Here is a 19,956-nt window from a genome sequence, read left to right on the forward strand (position 1 = left end):
AAATTTAATTACTTTCAAAATTTCCAGTAAAAATTATTAAAAAAAACTCCATTATTATCAAGAAAATTGAAATAAATTCTTTAAAACAATTCAATTATTTTAAAGAATTTTAATAAAAGCTTGATAAGGATTAAATTACAATTTTCAATACAATTTTAATTACATTTTCTATAAAGAATTCAATTATTGAAAAAAATGTTGATAAAATTCTTGAAGTGAATTAAATTATTTTCAAATTTTTTTATAAATACTTTGCAAGAATTTAATGATTTTCAGTACACTAATTTTAAAATTGAAAACATTTAAAAAGAAAAATTAAAAAAGTTAAGAAAATTAGATAAATTAGAGTATTTTGACTGAAAGTATAAAAATAATTATACATAAATTATTTTTAAAAAATGTAATTGTTACGTTTGTAAAAATTATCGTTTAAAAATTAAATTTGACATAATAAATATCTTATACTTTTGTTTTAATCCATTTTTTATACATAGCTATAATATCCCTAAAGTTCTGAACGTTCAAATGAACAAAATTTATTTATTTCTCCTCTAAGTTAAAATTTTATTGCAATAACACTGCGTCACATATAGGTATAATTTTTAAAAATATTTATATTATCAAAAAATGTCGTTCATTTGAACGTTCGGAACTTGTGGATCATAGTTGTATAATAAATATAAATATTTTGTGAATTAAATATCTTATTAAATTAAATTATTATTAAACTATTTAACTGAATATTAATTGTCAAGAAATTTATCAATCCTCCAAGACTTGGAGGATTGATAAATTTCTTGACAATTAATGTTATCTTTTACCGAGTGATAAATTCTACTACTTAATATTTAACTGAATGTTAAAATTAAAAATATTTAATTTAATATTTTGTTTACCTGTTTTTTGTTAATGTTAATATCATTAATATTGACGATTGTTGTTAAATATAATTGCTGTTGAAATATGCAATTAGTTTCATTTGCACAACGCTTAAAATATAAAAAATACTGGATATACTTACATATTTTTCCATTATTTTTATTATCATTTTGTTAAAATCAATGACTCTTTAAAATTAATTGTTATAAATGAAACGTGAAAAATGACCAAATTATAACCTATAAATTTGTTGCATTGCGTGGTGCATAAAAAACACCGGGTGCTATTACAAAATGTTGTTTAAACTTTGAACCTTTGAATGTTAACTTCAAGATGAATAAGCATTTTTAAATAATAAACACGAAAAATATTTAGAGAGTAATTATGATAATTATGATAATTATCATAATTATTAAACTTCAAAAAACGCACTTTAAAATTAAACATTCAGTTAAACATGCGCCATATTTGTTTACGTTTGAAATTCTCAGAAAATGATTTTCACTTATACAGTCGTGTATAAAGTTTTGCATATCTATAGGAGCGTTTATTCATTTTTAAGATTACAAGTAAAATACTATTTATCATTGTACAAAAGAAAAATAAGAAAATATACAATCGAATAACAAAGTACTAATAAAACCCTTTTTTAATAATTCAGTCAATAATAAAAATAATAATAAATAATAATGAAAAACGTGAAAAATTATAAAGAACATTTATTTTCATGAGCGTTGATAATGAATTTCATTGGTTATTTCAAATTTACGCGGGTATAAGTAGCCAATAAAGGCTTTAATTTTGTAAAAGCGCCTTAATGATCCCCCGCGCAAATGATCAAGCCGGTGAGAGAAACATAACCTTAAAATTGCCTAAATAGTAAACAGCGTAAACAGGTGTTTTCGACTTTTTGAGTTATATTTTTGATATTTATCGTTTGTATTTAATTTATTTTTAATAATTAAGAATCTTCATTATATTGTGCCTCGTATGGGACTCTAAACACTAGAAATAGTTCGATATTGACAAGAAAATTGTAAATAAAAACAATCAAAATATGAACGCATTGGAGGGAAAGGAATTGTACAATTGTTCACTTTCCTCATTAGTTACAAATCCATTTGTCACACAATGGTCTGAAGATAACCATTTATCAATTATTACAGAAAAAGGAATACACATTTTTGTAAGTATTGTTGCAAAATAACAATGTTATAACAATTGTTGACCATAACCTACAAATGTTTTGCTTTCTATCACAAAATCAGAGTACAATATTTTTATTATTTATATACTAGCAAAGTCCTACGCGCGCGATGCGCGCGTGAATGATTTAAAGAATTATGACGGTAGCAATCTACCTATCTGCTTTCCACAAAAAAAATTTAATAATTTCAATTTATATTCTTGCATGTTACCAATAGTTATGATTTTTTAAAAAATCTCGGTATTTCAACTATATATTATCATTTCCACGCCTCAGAAGCCATTTAAAAATTGCAAGAAGATCGAAGGCGGGGAAAGCAGTGATTTTTATTTTTTGTCACGGATTTTTCAGAAATCCTAAAATATAAAATAAATCAAAATCACTGCTTTCCCCGCCTTCGATCTTCTTGCAAAATTTTTTAATGACTTCTAACATTAAAATAAATAATTAGCAAACGAAAAAAATTGCTTCCAAGGGGTGGAAATTATAATTTAGTTTAAATACCGAGATTTTTAGAAAATCCTCGAAAAATCAAAATTACTACTTTTCTTGTCTTGGATCCTTTTGCGATTTTTTAATGGCTTCTGTTAAAATTTTTAGAAATTTTTTTTAGACTTATTCAAATTTTTGAAAAATCGTGTTATTATTTAAGTATAATTAAAATTCTTTAAAAATTTAAATATTTGTTTTTATATTTTTTAAAACTTCAATTATTTTTAAAAGAGTTTAACAAATTTCAATTGTTTGGCAAATTTTCAATTGTATATTATTGGAAAACTGTTACTTTTCAAAAATTATTTAAAAATTTTTTTTAATAAAATTAATTTGAAGTATTTCCTTGTTATAAATTTTTTAAAAATATTATACCTTAATAACTTTAAAAAAACATTGCAAGTTACAGTTACATTTAAAATAAGAAGTACTTAAATATTTATTTCGTAAAATTATTGAAGTTTCTGAATAATTGAATTTAAAAATCAGTGAAAGGTGAAGGAAATAAAAAATGTTATTTTTTTGACAACACTGAATTAAATGAATTACTTTTTCGACTTTTTTTGTATTTTTAATTGACTAAAGCGACTTTTTTTGCGCCTTAAAGTCGATCTGACAATAAGATTCTAATAAAAAATTCTTTAACTAAGTTCTGAAAAATAAATATTAAATGTACTGACTTAATTTTAAAATTTTTGAAAAATTAAGGTTTTTTAATTTTTCGTGTTGTTTTTATTGGACATTAAATTTTAATAACTTCAAGAATGTTTGAAAGTTGTTTTTTATATTTTATTGAACCGAATCATAGAAATAATAAAAATAAATATTCTTAAACTAGGACCACTTTTTTCTACTATCTTTATTTTGTTTTATGAAAAATTGTAAAATTTATTGTCCTTCTCAATATCTATAAAAAAATATAAAACAATATAGTAAAATAAATTTTTTTTTGTTAACCAAGTTGAAGTCCAAAACGTTGATCAATCAAAAAATTATTCATTAAGTAAATTAATCATAGATAACGCAGCAATATTGACGCACAAAAATATTTAGAAAAAAATTGATGTTTATGTTTTGATGATAATTGTAATTAAATAATTAAATTTAATTAAATATTAAATTATAAATGATATTTGAATGTATTAAATAAATTTTTTCGTTGATTAACGTTGTGGACTTCAACTTCTTTTTTCTTAGTAAGGAAGAACTTATAATATCTGACGGGCGAAATATTATACTTTTATTTAATTCGCCTGAGTGGGTGAAATAGATGCAGCCAAATTATTAATATTTACTTTCCATGTATAATGTAATTATTAATTTTATTTTTCACGCGATTTTTTATTTAATTTCTTTTTTTAGGAATTAGTACCATCGCCAATGACTTATGGATCGAGTGTAAAGTTTTCCCGTTCCTTCGTCTATCCATCAGATGTACTACCCACAGATGCATTTACATCACAATTAAATTTAATATTATGGCAATGGAAGAAGGAGGAAATTTATTCCTTCCTATTGGAAGAGACACTCGTTCCACGAATGAATGTCATGACTGATCTTGTACCAAAAGTTGTCTCTCTAAAATGGTCCTCCCAAGGAATGGTACATCCAAGTAAATGTCTCCTATCAATGATATCATCGGCCGGAGCAGTGGATATTCTCCTGAAAGATGATTGCGAATGGTTTTCAGCGTGTGATATACATTCACATTGGTTGAGAATTGTCAATGAAGAATTTCCCGATAAGAATTTCGGTAATCTAGGAAGTGAAGAATTTAAACGTCATATACGACGTTTGCAAGCTGTGGCAATTGTGTGGAGCAATTTGTACGAAAATTCATATTCTTATTTTGTTGTCGCTTACAGAAGTGGAGATTTACTTGTGTGGAAAATTCCAGCAGTCACTGATCATGGTCGTGAAGTTATTCCCACTGTTACACTTAGAACGAATTTAAATATGAAAATAAAAGTCGACATTGTGGAATGGATAAATATCGATCAGAATAATTGTCTAATTGTAATGGGTCTTTTCAATGGGAAAATTATTGCGTTAGCTGTCAGTGAATTACAGGGAAATGTGACATCGAAACAAATTGAAATTTATCCCGAAGAAGATCTCGTGAGAATTTCCAGTCTAAAGTGTATTTTACTGGAGGAAAACAAAATACGATTGGTTATTTGTAAAAGTACTTTTTTATTCGTCATGACTATTGATAATACGGGAGAAATACTCAATAGTATGCACTATCAATTTCCTGCCTTTTCTATAACAGGTACTATTTAAATAAATTTTCTATTATTTATTTTCCTAAAGTTCTAAATGTAGCTGAACTTCATAACGTTTATCACCAACAATCAATTGAAGGAAAAAAAATATTTTTTACTCAGAAAACAATAATAATTTACGTTTACAAATTTTTCTTTTCCGACTTTTTGATCAAGAAACATTGTAAAAATTTTATTACTAAAAGTTTGAATAGAAAAATATTTTTTCTTCTAAATCGTTGATTATAAACGTTGTAAACTTCAACAACGTAGTTCTGAACGTTCAAGTAAACAAAAAAGTTTTTTCTGTTTAAATGTTTCTAAAATTTACTACACAGAAAAGAAAAATAATAAAAATTAAACATTTACTTATTTTAGAATTAATTTGGTTAATGTACAAAATATTTATTTTTATAAAAAATAGTAGAAATTTTAAGAAATAATTTTTACTTTAGCTAATTGTTTATTTTAATGTTAGAAGTCCTTTAAAAAAATTGCAAAAGGATTCAAGGCGGGGAAAGCAGTGATTTTGATTTTTTTGTCACGGATTTACCAAAAATCCCAGAATTTCAACTAAATTAATGATTTCTCGCCTCAGGAGCAAGTTTTTTCTCTTGATAAATATTTATTTTAATATCAGAAATCATTTAAAAAAATCACAAGAGGGTCCAAGGCGAAAAAAGCAGTGATTTTTATTTTTTTAGTTGAAATTCCGGAATTTTTGGAAAATCTACGACAAAAACATTCAAAATCACTCCTTTCCCCGCCTTAGATCCTTTTGGAATTTTTCTAAATAGCTTTTGATATTAAAATTTATAATTATAATTATCAAGATAAAAAAAATTGCTTTCGAAGCGAGGAAACAATAATTTAGTTGAATTTCCAGGAATTTTGGTAAAATCCGTGAAAAAAAACGAAATCACTGTTTTTCCCGACTTGGATCGAGGAAAATTTTTGCAATTAAAAAAAAATTTTTTACATTAAAGTAAGCAATTATCTATTATTGTAAAAATTTTCGTCGAATAAACGTTTCTAACTTTAGTTTCATATTTTTTAGAATAAAATTATTATTAAAATTCTTCAACAAATTAACTTCTAAAAAAGTAAATTAAAATTTATGAAAAATCTTCTGATATAGACTTGTCTTATCATTAAAAATTCGTAATTAAATATAATGTATTTTCATAGTTGTTCTATTTAGAATTCTTTAAAAACTTAATTATTTTTTAATATTTTCTAAAAATTCTTTAACAAAATTCAATTATTTCCATAAATTTTGACAAATTGATCAAATTTGATTTATGTGAAAATTTTTCAATTGTATACAAGTGAAAAATCTAATACATATTTTTTAAAAATTATTTTTAAATATTCTTAAAAACCAGTTTTAAGAATGTTTTTTTTGCTAAGTTTAAAAAAAACAAGAAAAATTACATTTGCAAATAAATTGAAATTTGCAATTTTTGTATTAAAATAGTTGAAGTCTAGAAGAAATTTTGAAAATTAAATATTAACTAGCCAAATTATCCGCGCGCAAGCGCGCGGGAATGTTGTATTGCACTGTTTATTGTAAACAATTTCAAGTCATTTTAATTTAAGTAATTTTTAAAGAAATACTTATTATGACACATAACTGAAAAACTAATTAGAATTAAATTTTCAAATCATATTATATTTTTAAACTTCAAAGTACATAAAAAAACTTTAACAAATTTTGATACTAATTTCAAATTTTACATCAGATTTTTAAAATTGAAAATAATTAAACTTTCTTGTACGAGGTAAATTGAATTTCGCAAAAATTGATATTTGATACCTAAATTAAAAATAATCTTCAACTTTCTGAACAAAGAATATAAATTATATTTTTTTTAGAGAATTTGCACTATTTTAAATTCGCTAATTTTCAAAAAAATTTCGAAAAAATCAATAAATTATTTAACAAAATTTTATGCAATTTATTTTTCACAATAATTTAATTACTTTCACTAATAATAAAATTTTTCATGAAAAATCAATTTAAAAAAAAAAGTTTTGATTAAATTCTAAGCAAGAATTTAATTATTTTCATAAATAATAAAACTCATCGAAGAATTTCACTTATTTTCATTACTATTTTAAATTAATAATCGAAATCGAAATAATCTTAAAAACTTAATTTCAATTCCTCGACAAAAATAAATTATTTAAAAAAATGTTTTTTTTTTAAATTCTATGGAAGAATTGAATAATTATTTTCCAAAATTTAATAAAATTGTTCGAATGAAATTAATTGTTTTAAATACAATTTTAATTACATTTTTTTCAAATAATTCAATTTTTTAAAATTTTAATAACATTTTTTCTAAGAATTCAATTATTTACACAAATAATTTTTCGAAAGAATTCAATTATTAAAGATAAATAAAAAATTTACTCCCAAAAATTCAATTATTTTGAGGTATTTTAATAAAATTTTTTTCAAAATTCAATTATTTTTAAAAATAATAAATTGCTTCTTGAAAATTACATTATTTTAAAAAATTCTAGTAAATCGTTTGCAAGAATTCAATTATTTTCATAAATAATAAAATGTTTTTTAGGAATTTAATTATTATTTTCAACAAAATTTAATCAAATAAATTTGTCCTGAAAACATTGAAAATTTTTAAGGTCCTGAAAACATTCTAAGTTAAAAAAATTTAATAAAATTTCCCACAGACATTCAATTATTGACAAATTTTTTAATAGAATTCTTTGTAAAATTTAATTATCTTTAAAAACTTTTCGCAATTCAATGATTTTCAATATCTACTATTTTCATAAAATTTCCAAATAGAATTGAATTATTTAAAAAATGGTTTGTAAAAATTCAATTCTTTTCATGAATAATAAAAATTTTCATCAATTCAATTATTTAAATTATTAAATTAGAATTTGCATAAAATTATTCGAAAGAAATGAATTATTTAAAAAATTTTATAAAATTCTTCGCAAGAATTAAATTATTTTAAATTCTTTCATGAATAATAAAATTCGTAGCAGAAATTCAATTTATTAGCAGGATAAGAAAAAAGTAAATATTTTTTATGAAAATTAGGAAAAAGTCAGGAAAATAAAAAATATGTAATGGAAATGTTGTCAATTTTGTGAAGTGAATAAAACGAGTTTTTTTTCGTTTTTTTTTTGACATTAAAAAGAATAAAAATAACCCACAAAAATTAATATTCAAAACAAACAAATGAATGCAGATAATTTGCTAACGGAAAGGAAACTTACGATTATTATAATGTATTAAAAATTGATGTAGAGAAGAATTTTGGTAAAAATTCTAGAAATTAATTGAATATTGAAAGGGTTGAAGTAGAAAATTTTAAAAATAATTAAATTTCAAAAAATTTTACATTAAAATTATTAAAAATTTTAACTCACGTGAAATAATAATCATAACAATAAGTATTTAAATATTTATTTAAGAAATATTATTGAATTGAATTTATTTTATTTAATTTAATTTATCTAGAAATTTTGTCAAATTTCAATTTTATATTTTAAAGAATTTTTTTACTTTCAAGAATAATTTTTAAATGTAATCGTATTCTTAAAGAATTCTACCTAAAAAATTAGAAAATAATTGAATTTTACAAAAATTTAGGGTTGAAATTATTACCAAGATAAGGAAAAAAAATATTTTTTCTGGATATTAGAAAAATATATAATCCAATTATTGTGATTACTCTGAATAAAATGAATTATGTTTTTTTTGCTCATTGAATCAACTAAAAAGAGTTTTTTTAGTCGTCAAATTTAATTATTCGATAGCTATTTTTTTACTGCTTCTTTTCAGTCTTTAAGCTACTTTTTGCTACTATACTTTTTTTTATTAATGAACGAGTGCGAAGCCTGAACTGCTTTAATTTTAATTAACATTTAATATTTATACATGTTTCAGGTTTTTCAATGATAGATGAAAATCAATTTTTGATCTTCAGTCAGGATGGAAAATTATTCTTGGCAAAAATTGAAAACGAAAAAATAAATGGTGAATTGATAAAAACGGATTTACCAAAATTATATTCACAGTATTTGGGTCTCTCGCAATCGTACAATAAACTTTTGTTTGCTACTGTCACGAGTCCAAATACAATGTACGATCATCTTGTTGTTCGTGAACCAAGTATTTTTCACATATTCTGCATCGACAGTGAAAAATTTAATCCATTGACAATTTTAAATCAGAATACAAGCAAGACTCTCTTAAATCATTGGGATTGCTTTATGGTCATTGGATTTAAATTATCCAAGAACTTAATGTCTGTAAATACAATTGATAAGATTCCGATACATTTTGAATCACTTCCAGTCTATGAATTACGAGTTCTAATGTGGCTTTTAGTTTTGGCCGATGTTTACAAACGGAAAAAATCTCTATTTGATTTTTTAAATGTATCGGAGGAATTATTGGAAATTCGTTCATTAATAACGATCTACACGTCTTCGTCGTATTTAATGATGATTGGTACAAAACCATGTAAAAGTCATGAGCAAAGACTTTGTACAAGATTTTTGAGAACTTATTTAGAAATTTATATTGCCGGTGAAGACGATGAATTGGAGATGCCAGTTTGTCAGAGTGCCGATCGTGCATTAAAATTTACATACAAAGTGGAAGTATCAGGATCGGAAGTTTGTAATTTATGTAAAAATGTAATTGTCGATCTTCCATGGAAAACGGAGAAATGTCCCACTGGACATAAATTGCCGAGATGTGCTATAACATTTTTACAAATCACATCTGTACGATATCGTTCGTGTTCAATTTGTAAGCAAATATTTCATTCGTGCCTTGATGAGGAATATCCCGAGGGACCAAAATGTCTATTTTGTGATATACCAGTGTTACATGATTCACGGGTATTTGGTTCGGTGGATCGTGATAGGACGAATTTTTCAAAACGATTGTCTACACGACTTAAAAATGCTGAAGCAGATGAAGGTGGTGATGAAGATCCCGACGATATGTAAGGAAGATGTCGAATTGAAGTCACGGAGAAATTTTTGTATTTTGAGGACAATTTTTATCAGGCAAATATTTTTTTTATTTTAATATCGTATTTTTAGATGCTAATAATAAGATATTAAGAAAATATTATTGAATATTGTAAATATTTATTTAGTAAATTCTAATAATTATATAATAATAATCGAGATATTCTGTCCTCATGTAAAGTTAGAACTTTCTGATTCCAAATTGTTTTAGAGTTCAAATTGTCATGTCAAAAGTTTGACAATTAAAAATTTGCTAATATAGTGTCTAATGTTTTAGTGAAATTAATTCCCCTAGAATTTTTACAATAACAGGATTTTCACAAAACAATAAAGTAAGAAAATTTTATCCAAAGAATTAAAATAATATTAAATTATTGAAAATCTTAAATAGTCTATGAATTTTCTTTCTCATCTTAAAAATTCAAAAAAATTCAAAAGAAGAGTTACAGTTGCAATTTTTATAAGTAATCAAGTATTTTTGTATTTAATTTAAATAATTGAATTCTCGTAGAACTTATAAGAATTGATTTGAAGAAGAATTTCAGTTGAAATTTTAGAAAATAATTGAAAAATTGGAAGAATTGCAATTCTAATTTTTAAATAGGTTTTGATATTAAAATTTATAAATTATAATTAAAATTATCAAGATAAAAAAATTGCTTCCGAAGCAAGGAAACAATAATTTAGTTGAATTCCCGGGAATTTTGGAAAATCCATGAAAAAAGCCGAATCATTATAAAATAATTAAAGTCCAGAAGAATTTTTTGAAAATTATTAATATTAATTAAAAATTGATGTAAAGAAAAATTTTAGTAAAAATTCTAGAAATTAATTGATTATTGAAAAAGTTAAAAAAAATTTTTTAAATAATTAATATTCAAGAGATTTTTCATTAAAATTATTAAAAATTTTAATTCCCTTGAAATAATAATCATAACAATAAGTATTTGAATATTTACTTAAGAATATTATTAAAATTTTAATTTATTTATAAATTCTGAAAAAATACCTAAGTTTTTAAAATTTTGAAAAATTTCAATTTTATATTTTAAAGAAATTTTTTTTACTTTTAAGAATAATTTTTAAATGTAATCGCATTCTTATATAAAGAATTCTACCTAAAAAAATTTTAAAAGGTTTTACATTGGAAGTATTTTGAAATTTTAATTTCTGTTGGATAAATAAATAACAATAAGTATTCAAATATTTATTCAACAAAAATTAATAAGATTTGAAAAAATTAATTTAGTAATTCTGAAAAAATGAAGTTTGTTAAAACTCGTAATTAAAATTGTTTGAAAATAATTGAATTCCCGAAAATAATTTTAAAGAATTGCAAAAATAGAAAATTTTCTGAAATTCCATTAAAATAAATTTTATATTTCACAGAATTTTATTTTCTCACTTTAATAAATTATTTTTAAATTATTGTATTTTTTGAAGAATTGTAACTTAAAAATTTGCAGAATAACATTAAATTTTACAAAAATTATTGAAGTTTCGATTTAATGTAGAAATTCTAAAAAATTTAGATTTTTGAAAAATTGTAATTAAAATTTTTTTTGAAGATAATTGAATTCCCGTAAATAGTTTTAAAAATTGAAACAATTGAAAGTTTTGTAAAATTTCATTGAAATAAATTTTATATTTGAAAGAATTTGATTTTATTACTTTTAAAAATTATTTTGTACAATCGTATTTTTTAAGAATTATATTTTTAAAAAGTTTTTAAAATTTTTCATTTAAAAATTTTTATATTTTGAATAATTCTCTTTAAATTAAAGAACTTTAGTACTATTTTGTTCAAAATTAATAAATTTTTTTAAGGACGTTTCTTTAATTCATATTCAACTGTTTGTATATTAGTAAAAAAGTTCAATTTTTTGTCTGATATACTTCTAAATAAATAAATAAACAAATTCGGTTATTTAAAAATTAAAATAAACTTAACTTAAAATTTAATTATTTTTGACTAAATTTCAAGTACAATTATATTTATAATTAAAAGAAAAAACTGACGCATTCAATTATTTGATTTTGAAAATAATTGAAAACAATTCAATTATAAAAAATTGTTATATATTTCAAAGTATAATTGAATTTTGAAATGATTGTGTTGATATTTATGTATCTACTTTAGAGCATAATGTATTTTTTTCAAATATTCGATTATTGAACAAACATTAGAAACGTTGCCTAGAAACAAAAGCAACATGAAATGAAAATGAAATTCCATTTTGAATATTCAGTGTGACATTTGCAGACATTTGAAAGAATTTTTATTCTTTCTTTATTATTCTTTTTACGAAATGTTTTACTGAAAAGTTTCCATTAATTTTTCAATTAGAAAAAAAAAAAAAAATAAAATTGCGATTGAACAGAAAATTATGTCCGCGGAAGATATTACGAAATTAATTTCTAAACCCAAGGAAACTGTTTTAAAAAATGAAAGGTTTTTTAAAAAATTACTTTATCAATTCATCGAATGTAATTTAAATTAAATATTAGATTGATTATAAATGAATAATTATTTCCTTCTCAATAAATTTCCTTTTAAATAATTATTAATTTACTTCATTTGTTAAACATTTTAGTTTTATTATTTACAAGTCGTGGGTTTTATTTAAGAATTATTAACTTATTAGTTTATAAATATTATAAAGTAATATTATTAGTTATTATAAATAGATTATGAATAATTATTCATTTAGTTTATTTTTTAAATGGCTTTTCTTTTATTATTTCAAAGTTGCGATTTTTAATTCAGGAATTATTAATTTTGTTATTGTTTGTTTTATAAATAATTTATTCAAATTTGATTTTAATTATTTATTTTGTTTCCAGATATAAATCCAAACATGGGAAGAGAATTCGAACTGAAGTGGCAAGTGCTAAACACGCGCATCGAACATTTGGTCTACCAAGTGTACCATTAAATCCTCCCACGGAATTTTTGAAAAAAAAGAGTCGACCTTTGCCACAGAAACACGTGCCCCACGATCATTATCATCGTCCTGGATATCAGCACAAACTTCCATCATGGAAACCACTTAAATTCTCACGAAAACCCATCATTGATGATCTTCCCAAAGATTCAACACTTGTGGGGCGAATTAATTTTCGAAAAGAGAATATTTTAAAAGTAAAACAATCCGAACCACCCGAACCGGTGCCGAGAATTGTTGATTCACGATTTGGTGATGTTCAAGATTTGAGAACTTGTGGCTTAATGCCAATGTATATAAAAAAGAAGGTAAATTATTAAAAAAAACTATTTTCTTGAAAGAGAATAATTCGATTCTCAACTTTACTTTTGCTAAGAACAATTTCACTATATTTAGTTTTGCTAAGAATAATTTTTCCATTTCCACATTTTTCTATTTTATTCAAATTAAGTTTAGGATTAAGAATTTTTAATTTATTTTTTCTAGTATTTTGGCAAAAAACCACCAAAACCAAAGAAGGCACCAAAAGTGAAGCAAGTAAGAGAATTATTGAAACGAAAATCAGAATTTGAAAAAGGCAAGAACGTTGACTTTGGGAATGAGGGGAAAATTTCGGTCTTTAATAAAATTCCAGGTCGTTATGTCACCGAAGAGGAAAGAGCCGAATTACTACTTGTGAGTAACAGAAAATTAATTTTGAAAATTGAAGAATATGTAAATTTTACAAATAATTTTTTTATTGTTATTATTAACTAGAAATATTTATCTTCATGGTTGACTGAGGTCAGGAAAATCAGGGAAAAGTCAGGAAATTTTATCAAAAGTAATGAAAAATTATTAAATTCATAGATTTGACAAAAAAAATTCTAGTTTTTGGTGTCCAGCAAAATTTAAAAATATTAAAAGCATTTATTCTTCTTGAACTTTTTTGTTCACTTTACAAAGTTTAAAATCACCATAAATTTTAATACAAAACATTAAATTTTTTTCTATTTCTGATAATAATCGTTTTTTACAGAATATGAAATTAAATTTATTTTAAATAATTTAATTTTTGAAAAATTTTCATATTATTTAAAAATTATTTGTGAAATAATTTTACTTAACGATTCAAAAAAGAATTGACTTTCAGAAGACTTTTAGAAGAGTTTTTTTTTAGTTTTCAATTTCTATAAATAATTAAATTTTTAAACAGTTGCATTTTAAGTTTTTGTAAATAATTGAATTTCAAAAGGTTTTTAATTTTTAAATAAAATTAAAATTAAACATTTATTGTAAATCTTCATTTTTGTGATAAAACAAGAGTAATGATTAAATATTTACTTAAAAAAGTTATTTAATATTTTGAATAATTTATATCCCTAAAGTTCTGAACGCTCAAACGAATGAAATTTATTTAATTTACTCTTCAAATTAAAATTTGTTTACAATAATATTACATCACGTATTAAAAGTTAATTTATAAAATTTCAAAATGTTTTAATTAAGTTTTTTTTTACTTTTAATGCAATATGTAATTTTTGAAAATATTTATAAAGTTGAGAAAATATTTCGTTCATTTTAACTTGAATATTCAGAACTTTTGGAATAAAATATTTTGAAAATTTAAGATATTTACAAATAAATATATTAAAAACAATTGCTTGTGTATCGAGTCATTTTTAGAGTGAATCAGAACATTTTTTAGTGTCAAGAAAAAATTCGAAATTCTATCTAAAAATCAGGGAAAAGTTAGAGAAAACAAAAAATCAAATTTTCTTGGCAACCCTGATCTTCTTTTGACTAAAATAAAAAAAAATAGATTGTAGTTTTTTTTTTTAATATTATAAATTTCGCTTTTTGAATAATTTAGCTATTAAACTTGTGAAATAATTGCATTCAAATAAGAGAAAATGAATTGAATAGTGTAATTTAATTATAATGAATCCATAAATAGGGCATGAAAAAGAACTGGGAAGAATTGATGAATCAATTTCAACGTCTGCCGTTTTTAATTGACACACCACCAAAGGTGAAAAGAAAACTAAAATTAGAAAATAATTTAAAGCAACTAGAAAAGGATATTGAATTCATCGAACGACATCCATATATTTATGTGTGCGATGATGATGAGTGATTTCTACAACTGCATTTTTGAATAAGGTATGAGAATATAATACCTATAATATTACAGGACAAAAAATCCAATCCAAAAAATCCAAGAAAAAAGTCCAAACTACAAAAAATCCAAAATAAAAATATCCAAAGTCAAAAAATCCAAAATAAATCAAAACGTCCAAAATAAATAATGAAACATGTGAAAAAGCCACGTTTTTACTTTTTACGCTTTAAAATCAGAATTTAAAATGTTAATGTTAAAATTGCAGGTTTTTAATTATTTATACATAAATAATAAAATTCTTCACAAAAATTCAATTATTTTTATGAATAATTTTCATAAATAAAAGAAATCTTCACAAAAATTCAATTATTATTTTCGTAAATAAAAAAATTTCTAGAAAAATTTCAATTATTCTATAAAATTTTTAAAACAATTATTCCAAGAAATATATATATGTATTTAACAATTTTGATAAAATTCTTTACAAAAATTCAATATAATATAATTCCAATTTAATTGCTCGATTAATTTAATTATTTTCTTACATTTAAAATGTTAAGTCTATCTACTTTAATTCACAGTCATCGAAATGAGCAACTCAAAAAAAGGACAATTTCATTCAAGGCAAACCATTTAAATTTTTATATCTCAATTTTTTTATAGGATTTTTAATTTCTTTGGACTTTTTGACCAAGGCAACAAATTTTTTAACAGCTCTTGAATACATTTAAGGGGAGGGTTCACCGATATTTTTAACTTTATCAAGAAAATAATTTAAATATTCCACAAAATTAGTTTAAAAAGGAATTTATCGATCACTCCAAGTAAGGTTGAAAAAAGAATCAAAAAAATTTTATTTTTTATATTTACTTTGATTTTTTTCTCAATCTGACTCGGAGTGATCGATAAATTTCTTTTTAACCTATTAAATATTGCTGAGTGATCAATTCAATTAGCATATTATTCCTTAAAATTGTTTTTATATAGTAATTTTTTTAGAGGAATTCAATATTCATAAAATCATATCGATCAGAAAATATTTTGACCCTCTTTGAATTTTTATTTTTCCTAATAATTTGATAGATTTTGAAATCTCTTAGCAATTTTTAGGAAAAATGAAAATTCAAAAAGGGTTCAAATTAGGATAAAAAGAATTCTATGGGATATGGAATACTCCCATTAATAATGGATAAATTAAAAACTCCAAAAATTTTGTTAATATATGTATGAAACTGTATATATTTGCATACTTTTTCTTTCTTCTTTTTTACATGTAAAAAACTTTGCTTTCTCACATTCGTATAGAAAATGACAGAACATACATTAATTATCATAATCTCGATAATCGTCGGAAATGCAAGTTGGAATTGGTGGGCATGGCGCGCGAATACATTGTACTTGCTGCAATTGACATGTTTGACCTCGACGACATTGTGGACTGCATTGCAATGCACCATTTCCAGCTCCAATTTTTTCCAAATCAACAAGACATGATTCGCTTTCTAAAATTATTATTATTATTATTATTATTATTATTATTATTATTAATAATTAATAATAAATAATTAAATATTAAATATAATAATTATTTTATATTATTAAATATATTATTGAAATAATTAATGTTAAAATTGTTAGAAAGAAATATTTAAATTTTGTAGACAATTTAATAGTGGGTAAATGATAATGTTGTGTCACTGGAAATTTTCAAAAAAGAAGATAAAAAAATAATTGTCATCTTTAATTGAGTTGTAAAATTAATTTATTATTTTCTGTCATTTTTAATTACTTACTTTCAACGCATTTATTATTGTGGCAACATCCTGTGCAGCATTCTGTGCTTCTAATGCACTGCAAAGAAATATTCACATTATTATTAACATAATTAAATAATTACATAATTATATATTATCAATTATTATTTATTAAATATTTGACAATTATTTGATAATAATAATAATAATAATTTTTCAAATAAATAAATGCAAAAAGAAAAATAGTAATAATTGTTAATAATAAAAATTTTAATAATAATAAAATAATAATAAAAATGATGAATTTTTATTATTAGAATGTTATGTTGAAACAAAAGAAACTATTATTACTTTTCATATAATTAATTTTAATAGATTACAATTACTACCTAATAAAAATTAATTATTAATTACTAATTAATAACTTACATCTTTACTGGTTTTGATACAAATTGTTGATGCTGCTCTCGATGTAGTAACCAGAATTGATAAAACTAAACATAAAGTCAAAATCATACAAGACCTCATTCTGGAAAAAAAATTATTGAATTTATTAATTTTGTATTTTTATTATTTTTATTAATTTTTTATTTTTTTACATTAAATAATTTAGATGTTTATTTATTATTTGACTTTAGATTTTTTATCTCAATTTCATAATCTTATGATAAAAGTAAATTTTAGTAAAAAAAAATTGTTCAAAAAAGAAAAATGCAAAATAAAATAATTAAAAATGCGTATTAAAATTTAAATTTTATATCCGAGCGCATAAAAATGTGAACATTAAAAATTTTTCCCAAGAAATATAATTTTTTGTATAAAAACAGATTCATTTCATTATTAATATTAAAACTAGTTATTGGAAATATTAAAATAACTTAAAAATTAAAATTTACAAAATGTAGTAAATATTGTAAAGAAATTATTCACAAGTTTTGAACGTTGAAATTAACGAAATATTTTTCATTAAAATAATTTTCATTTATTATTAATTGTGATAAAAATTAAAAACTAAAGTTAAACATTTAGAAACTTTATAATTAATTTTTTTGAAATGTGACGTAAAATTATTGTAATTAAATTTTAATTTGAATAATAAATAAATAAATTTCGTCATTGAACGTTGAGAACTTTAGGAACTTTTTTGAAAAGACAAAAACAAATTTAGTATCGGTTTCTATTCACAAGTAATTTTTGAATATAAAATGCGAAATTAAATATTTAGAAGAAATAGAAATGATTTGTCAAAAAAAATATATACTTACGTGACGATTAATTGTTATAAACAATATTAAACTTGAACGCGAATGAACACAAACAGAAACAAGATATAAAGTTGTAAACACCTGAATGGAAACTGGCAGCCTTCAGTCTCGTTTCCCACATAATATGCGCAATATTCTTGTCTCTCGTCACACGGTTCACTTTCATTCGTAAATTACTATGGAACTTTATATCCGATTATGGATAAAAGCCTAACCATATTTAATTGAATAATTCTTAGAAAAAATAAAAATAGTTCAATTAATTTGAAGAAAAAAACAAACAAAAAATTCTACTTTTGGTTGATTTTGTATAAAAAGAAAAAATAAAAGGTGCAAAAATATTTAAAAAAAAGGGAAGATAGGAAATTTTTTCTGACGTAATAATTTACAAAAAATGGAATTAATTTTCTGTAATTTTTATTTATGTAGGTACCTAAGTAAAAAGTAGAATCAGTAGAAAATGAAGAGTGTCTTATTAATTTTTTTTGGAAAAATAAAATTCAACAAAGAGAAAGATTTGTAAATATTCTAATGTCGAACAAGGTCATTCGCGCATGATTTATTTACACTTTTTTATTTTTCAATTATATAATTTATATTTTTATTGTAAAATTGAAACGACTTGAATAGAAATAAAAAAAAGAATTCTCAAGTATCAAGAAAAAATGTGATCATTTTTTTTTAAAGAAAAATTTGAATAACTGAATATTAAATTAATTCTGAATTTCAACTGAAAAAATTTATTTGATTCAAGGAAATGATTACTTGTTTTCTGTCAAATAAATATTTACTAGAATCAAGTAATTTTTATTTAAATCAAATAAATTTTATTTGAACCAATAATTTCAGTATTTGAATCTTACACCATTTAATTGATTCAAATAATTGCTTATTTGATACAAATAAATATTTGTTTAATGCAAATAAATATTTATTTAATAATAGTCAAGTAATCGTTCATTTGAATCAAATAATTTTTTTTCCTGTGTAAATGTAAAACTAAATTTTAAATTAAAATAAAAATAAAATATTAAATATGAAATTAAATGAAGTTTAAAAACTTAATATTACATTTTGTACGAAAGAGCATTTTAATTTATTTGTACCTCGTTAAAGATTAATTGTAAATAAATATATAAAAATCTTATTAAAAAATATGAAATTAAAGAATTTGTGAAAAATTTAATTATTAAATTTAGACTTTTGTCATGATAAATCGTAAGATAAAAAAAATGAATAAAAAATTTTAAATAAATAAAGAATTATTTTCCCCAAAAAGAAAGAGAAAATAAAATGGTACGTGCTACGTGTCAATTTTAATGAATACATAAACTTCATTTGGAATCTATTCAATTTGCACTTTTTCAAGAATTCTTTTGTACTTAGAAAATAACGTATATTGTGACCGTGATGACTTCCGGATTTTAAAACAATGAAAAAAGAACCATCCATCATCAAGTGTAGATGAAAGAAAAATTAATTATTAGCTAAAAATACACTTTTAAAAAGTATCTAAAATTATATCTGAGTGAAAAATTTCTTTTCTCTTTTTGTTCATAAAACAGAAGTTGATAAAAAATATAATTAAAATTTATTATTTTTTCATACAAAATTAATTGTTTATTGAACTTTTTTTTTGTCTTTTATAAACTACGAGTTTAGGAAGTTAGAAAATAAAAATTAATTTATTTTCCTAAAAAGTAATTTTATATTTATGCAAAAAAAAATTTTGTTTTGTTTCTATATTTATAAAATATAAGCTTACAAAAAATAGTTTAAAAAATTATTATTTTTGCAAAACTAACTGTAGGTACATTGTGGAAAACTTTTCTTATAAATCATGAGTTTAGAAAATTAATAAAATGAAAATGTATTATTTAGTTTTAAAAAACATTAAATTTACTTTAGTGCAAAAAATTTTTTTTGTTTATTTACAAAATATGAGTTTAGAAAAGTAATAAAATTAAAATTTATTTGTCCAAAAATTAATTTAACTTTAAAAAAAAAAATATTTAATTTTG

At 21.9% G+C, this 19,956-nt stretch overlaps 3 protein-coding genes across 3 annotated transcripts in view; 2 read left to right on the forward strand and 1 right to left on the reverse strand.

Moving 5' to 3' along the window:
- Positions 1 to 1,729: 1,729 nt before the first annotated feature.
- LOC122507320 lies at positions 1,730 to 12,825 on the forward strand. The gene is made up of 4 exons (XM_043619974.1): positions 1,730 to 2,065; positions 3,941 to 4,850; positions 8,774 to 9,906; positions 12,715 to 12,825. Exons 1-3 carry the CDS (start codon positions 1,937 to 1,939, stop codon positions 9,844 to 9,846), a joined length of 2,112 nt encoding a protein of 703 aa, XP_043475909.1. The 5' UTR covers positions 1,730 to 1,936; the 3' UTR covers positions 9,847 to 9,906; positions 12,715 to 12,825.
- Positions 11,133 to 19,956, forward strand: part of LOC122507310 (enkurin) — a 40,711-nt gene continuing 31,887 nt past the window's right edge. The window contains exons 1-4 of the mRNA XM_043619935.1: positions 11,133 to 11,137; positions 12,715 to 13,123; positions 13,302 to 13,490; positions 14,752 to 14,957. Coding sequence (XP_043475870.1) covers positions 11,133 to 11,137; positions 12,715 to 13,123; positions 13,302 to 13,490; positions 14,752 to 14,931 — 783 coding nt within the window. The 3' untranslated portion in view covers positions 14,932 to 14,957. The remainder of the gene's footprint in view (positions 11,138 to 12,714; positions 13,124 to 13,301; positions 13,491 to 14,751; positions 14,958 to 19,956) is intronic.
- LOC122507325 lies at positions 16,127 to 18,093 on the reverse strand. The gene is made up of 4 exons (XM_043619980.1): positions 17,936 to 18,093; positions 17,100 to 17,199; positions 16,710 to 16,767; positions 16,127 to 16,418 (listed from the first exon to the last, which is right to left on the reverse strand). The coding sequence occupies exons 2-4, from the start codon at positions 17,196 to 17,198 to the stop codon at positions 16,240 to 16,242; spliced, it is 336 nt and encodes a 111-aa protein (XP_043475915.1). The 5' UTR covers position 17,199; positions 17,936 to 18,093; the 3' UTR covers positions 16,127 to 16,239.

The sequence above is a fragment of the Leptopilina heterotoma genome, unplaced genomic scaffold (assembly GCF_015476425.1).
Source record: "Leptopilina heterotoma isolate Lh14 unplaced genomic scaffold, ASM1547642v1 Lhet_46, whole genome shotgun sequence".
NCBI classification, from domain to species: Eukaryota; Metazoa; Arthropoda; class Insecta; order Hymenoptera; family Figitidae; genus Leptopilina; species Leptopilina heterotoma.

What these genes read in the sequence shown, in the direction of transcription:
- LOC122507325 (XM_043619980.1), bottom strand. Translation starts at nt 17,198, where the DNA reads ATGAGGTCTTGTATGATTTTGACTTTATGTTTAGTTTTATCAATTCTG. An exon ending in GTATCAAAACCAGTAAAGAT is followed by an intron (nt 16,768 to 17,099) that starts GTAAGTTATTAA and finishes ATTTCTTTGCAG; the next exon opens with TGCATTAGAAGCACAGAATG. An exon ending in CAATAATAAATGCGTTGAAA is followed by an intron (nt 16,419 to 16,709) that starts GTAAGTAATTAA and finishes TAATAATTTTAG; the next exon opens with AAAGCGAATCATGTCTTGTT.
- LOC122507320 (XM_043619974.1), top strand. Translation starts at nt 1,937, where the DNA reads ATGAACGCATTGGAGGGAAAGGAATTGTACAATTGTTCACTTTCCTCA. An exon ending in AAAAAGGAATACACATTTTT is followed by an intron (nt 2,066 to 3,940) that starts GTAAGTATTGTT and finishes TTCTTTTTTTAG; the next exon opens with GAATTAGTACCATCGCCAAT. An exon ending in TCCTGCCTTTTCTATAACAG is followed by an intron (nt 4,851 to 8,773) that starts GTACTATTTAAA and finishes TACATGTTTCAG; the next exon opens with GTTTTTCAATGATAGATGAA.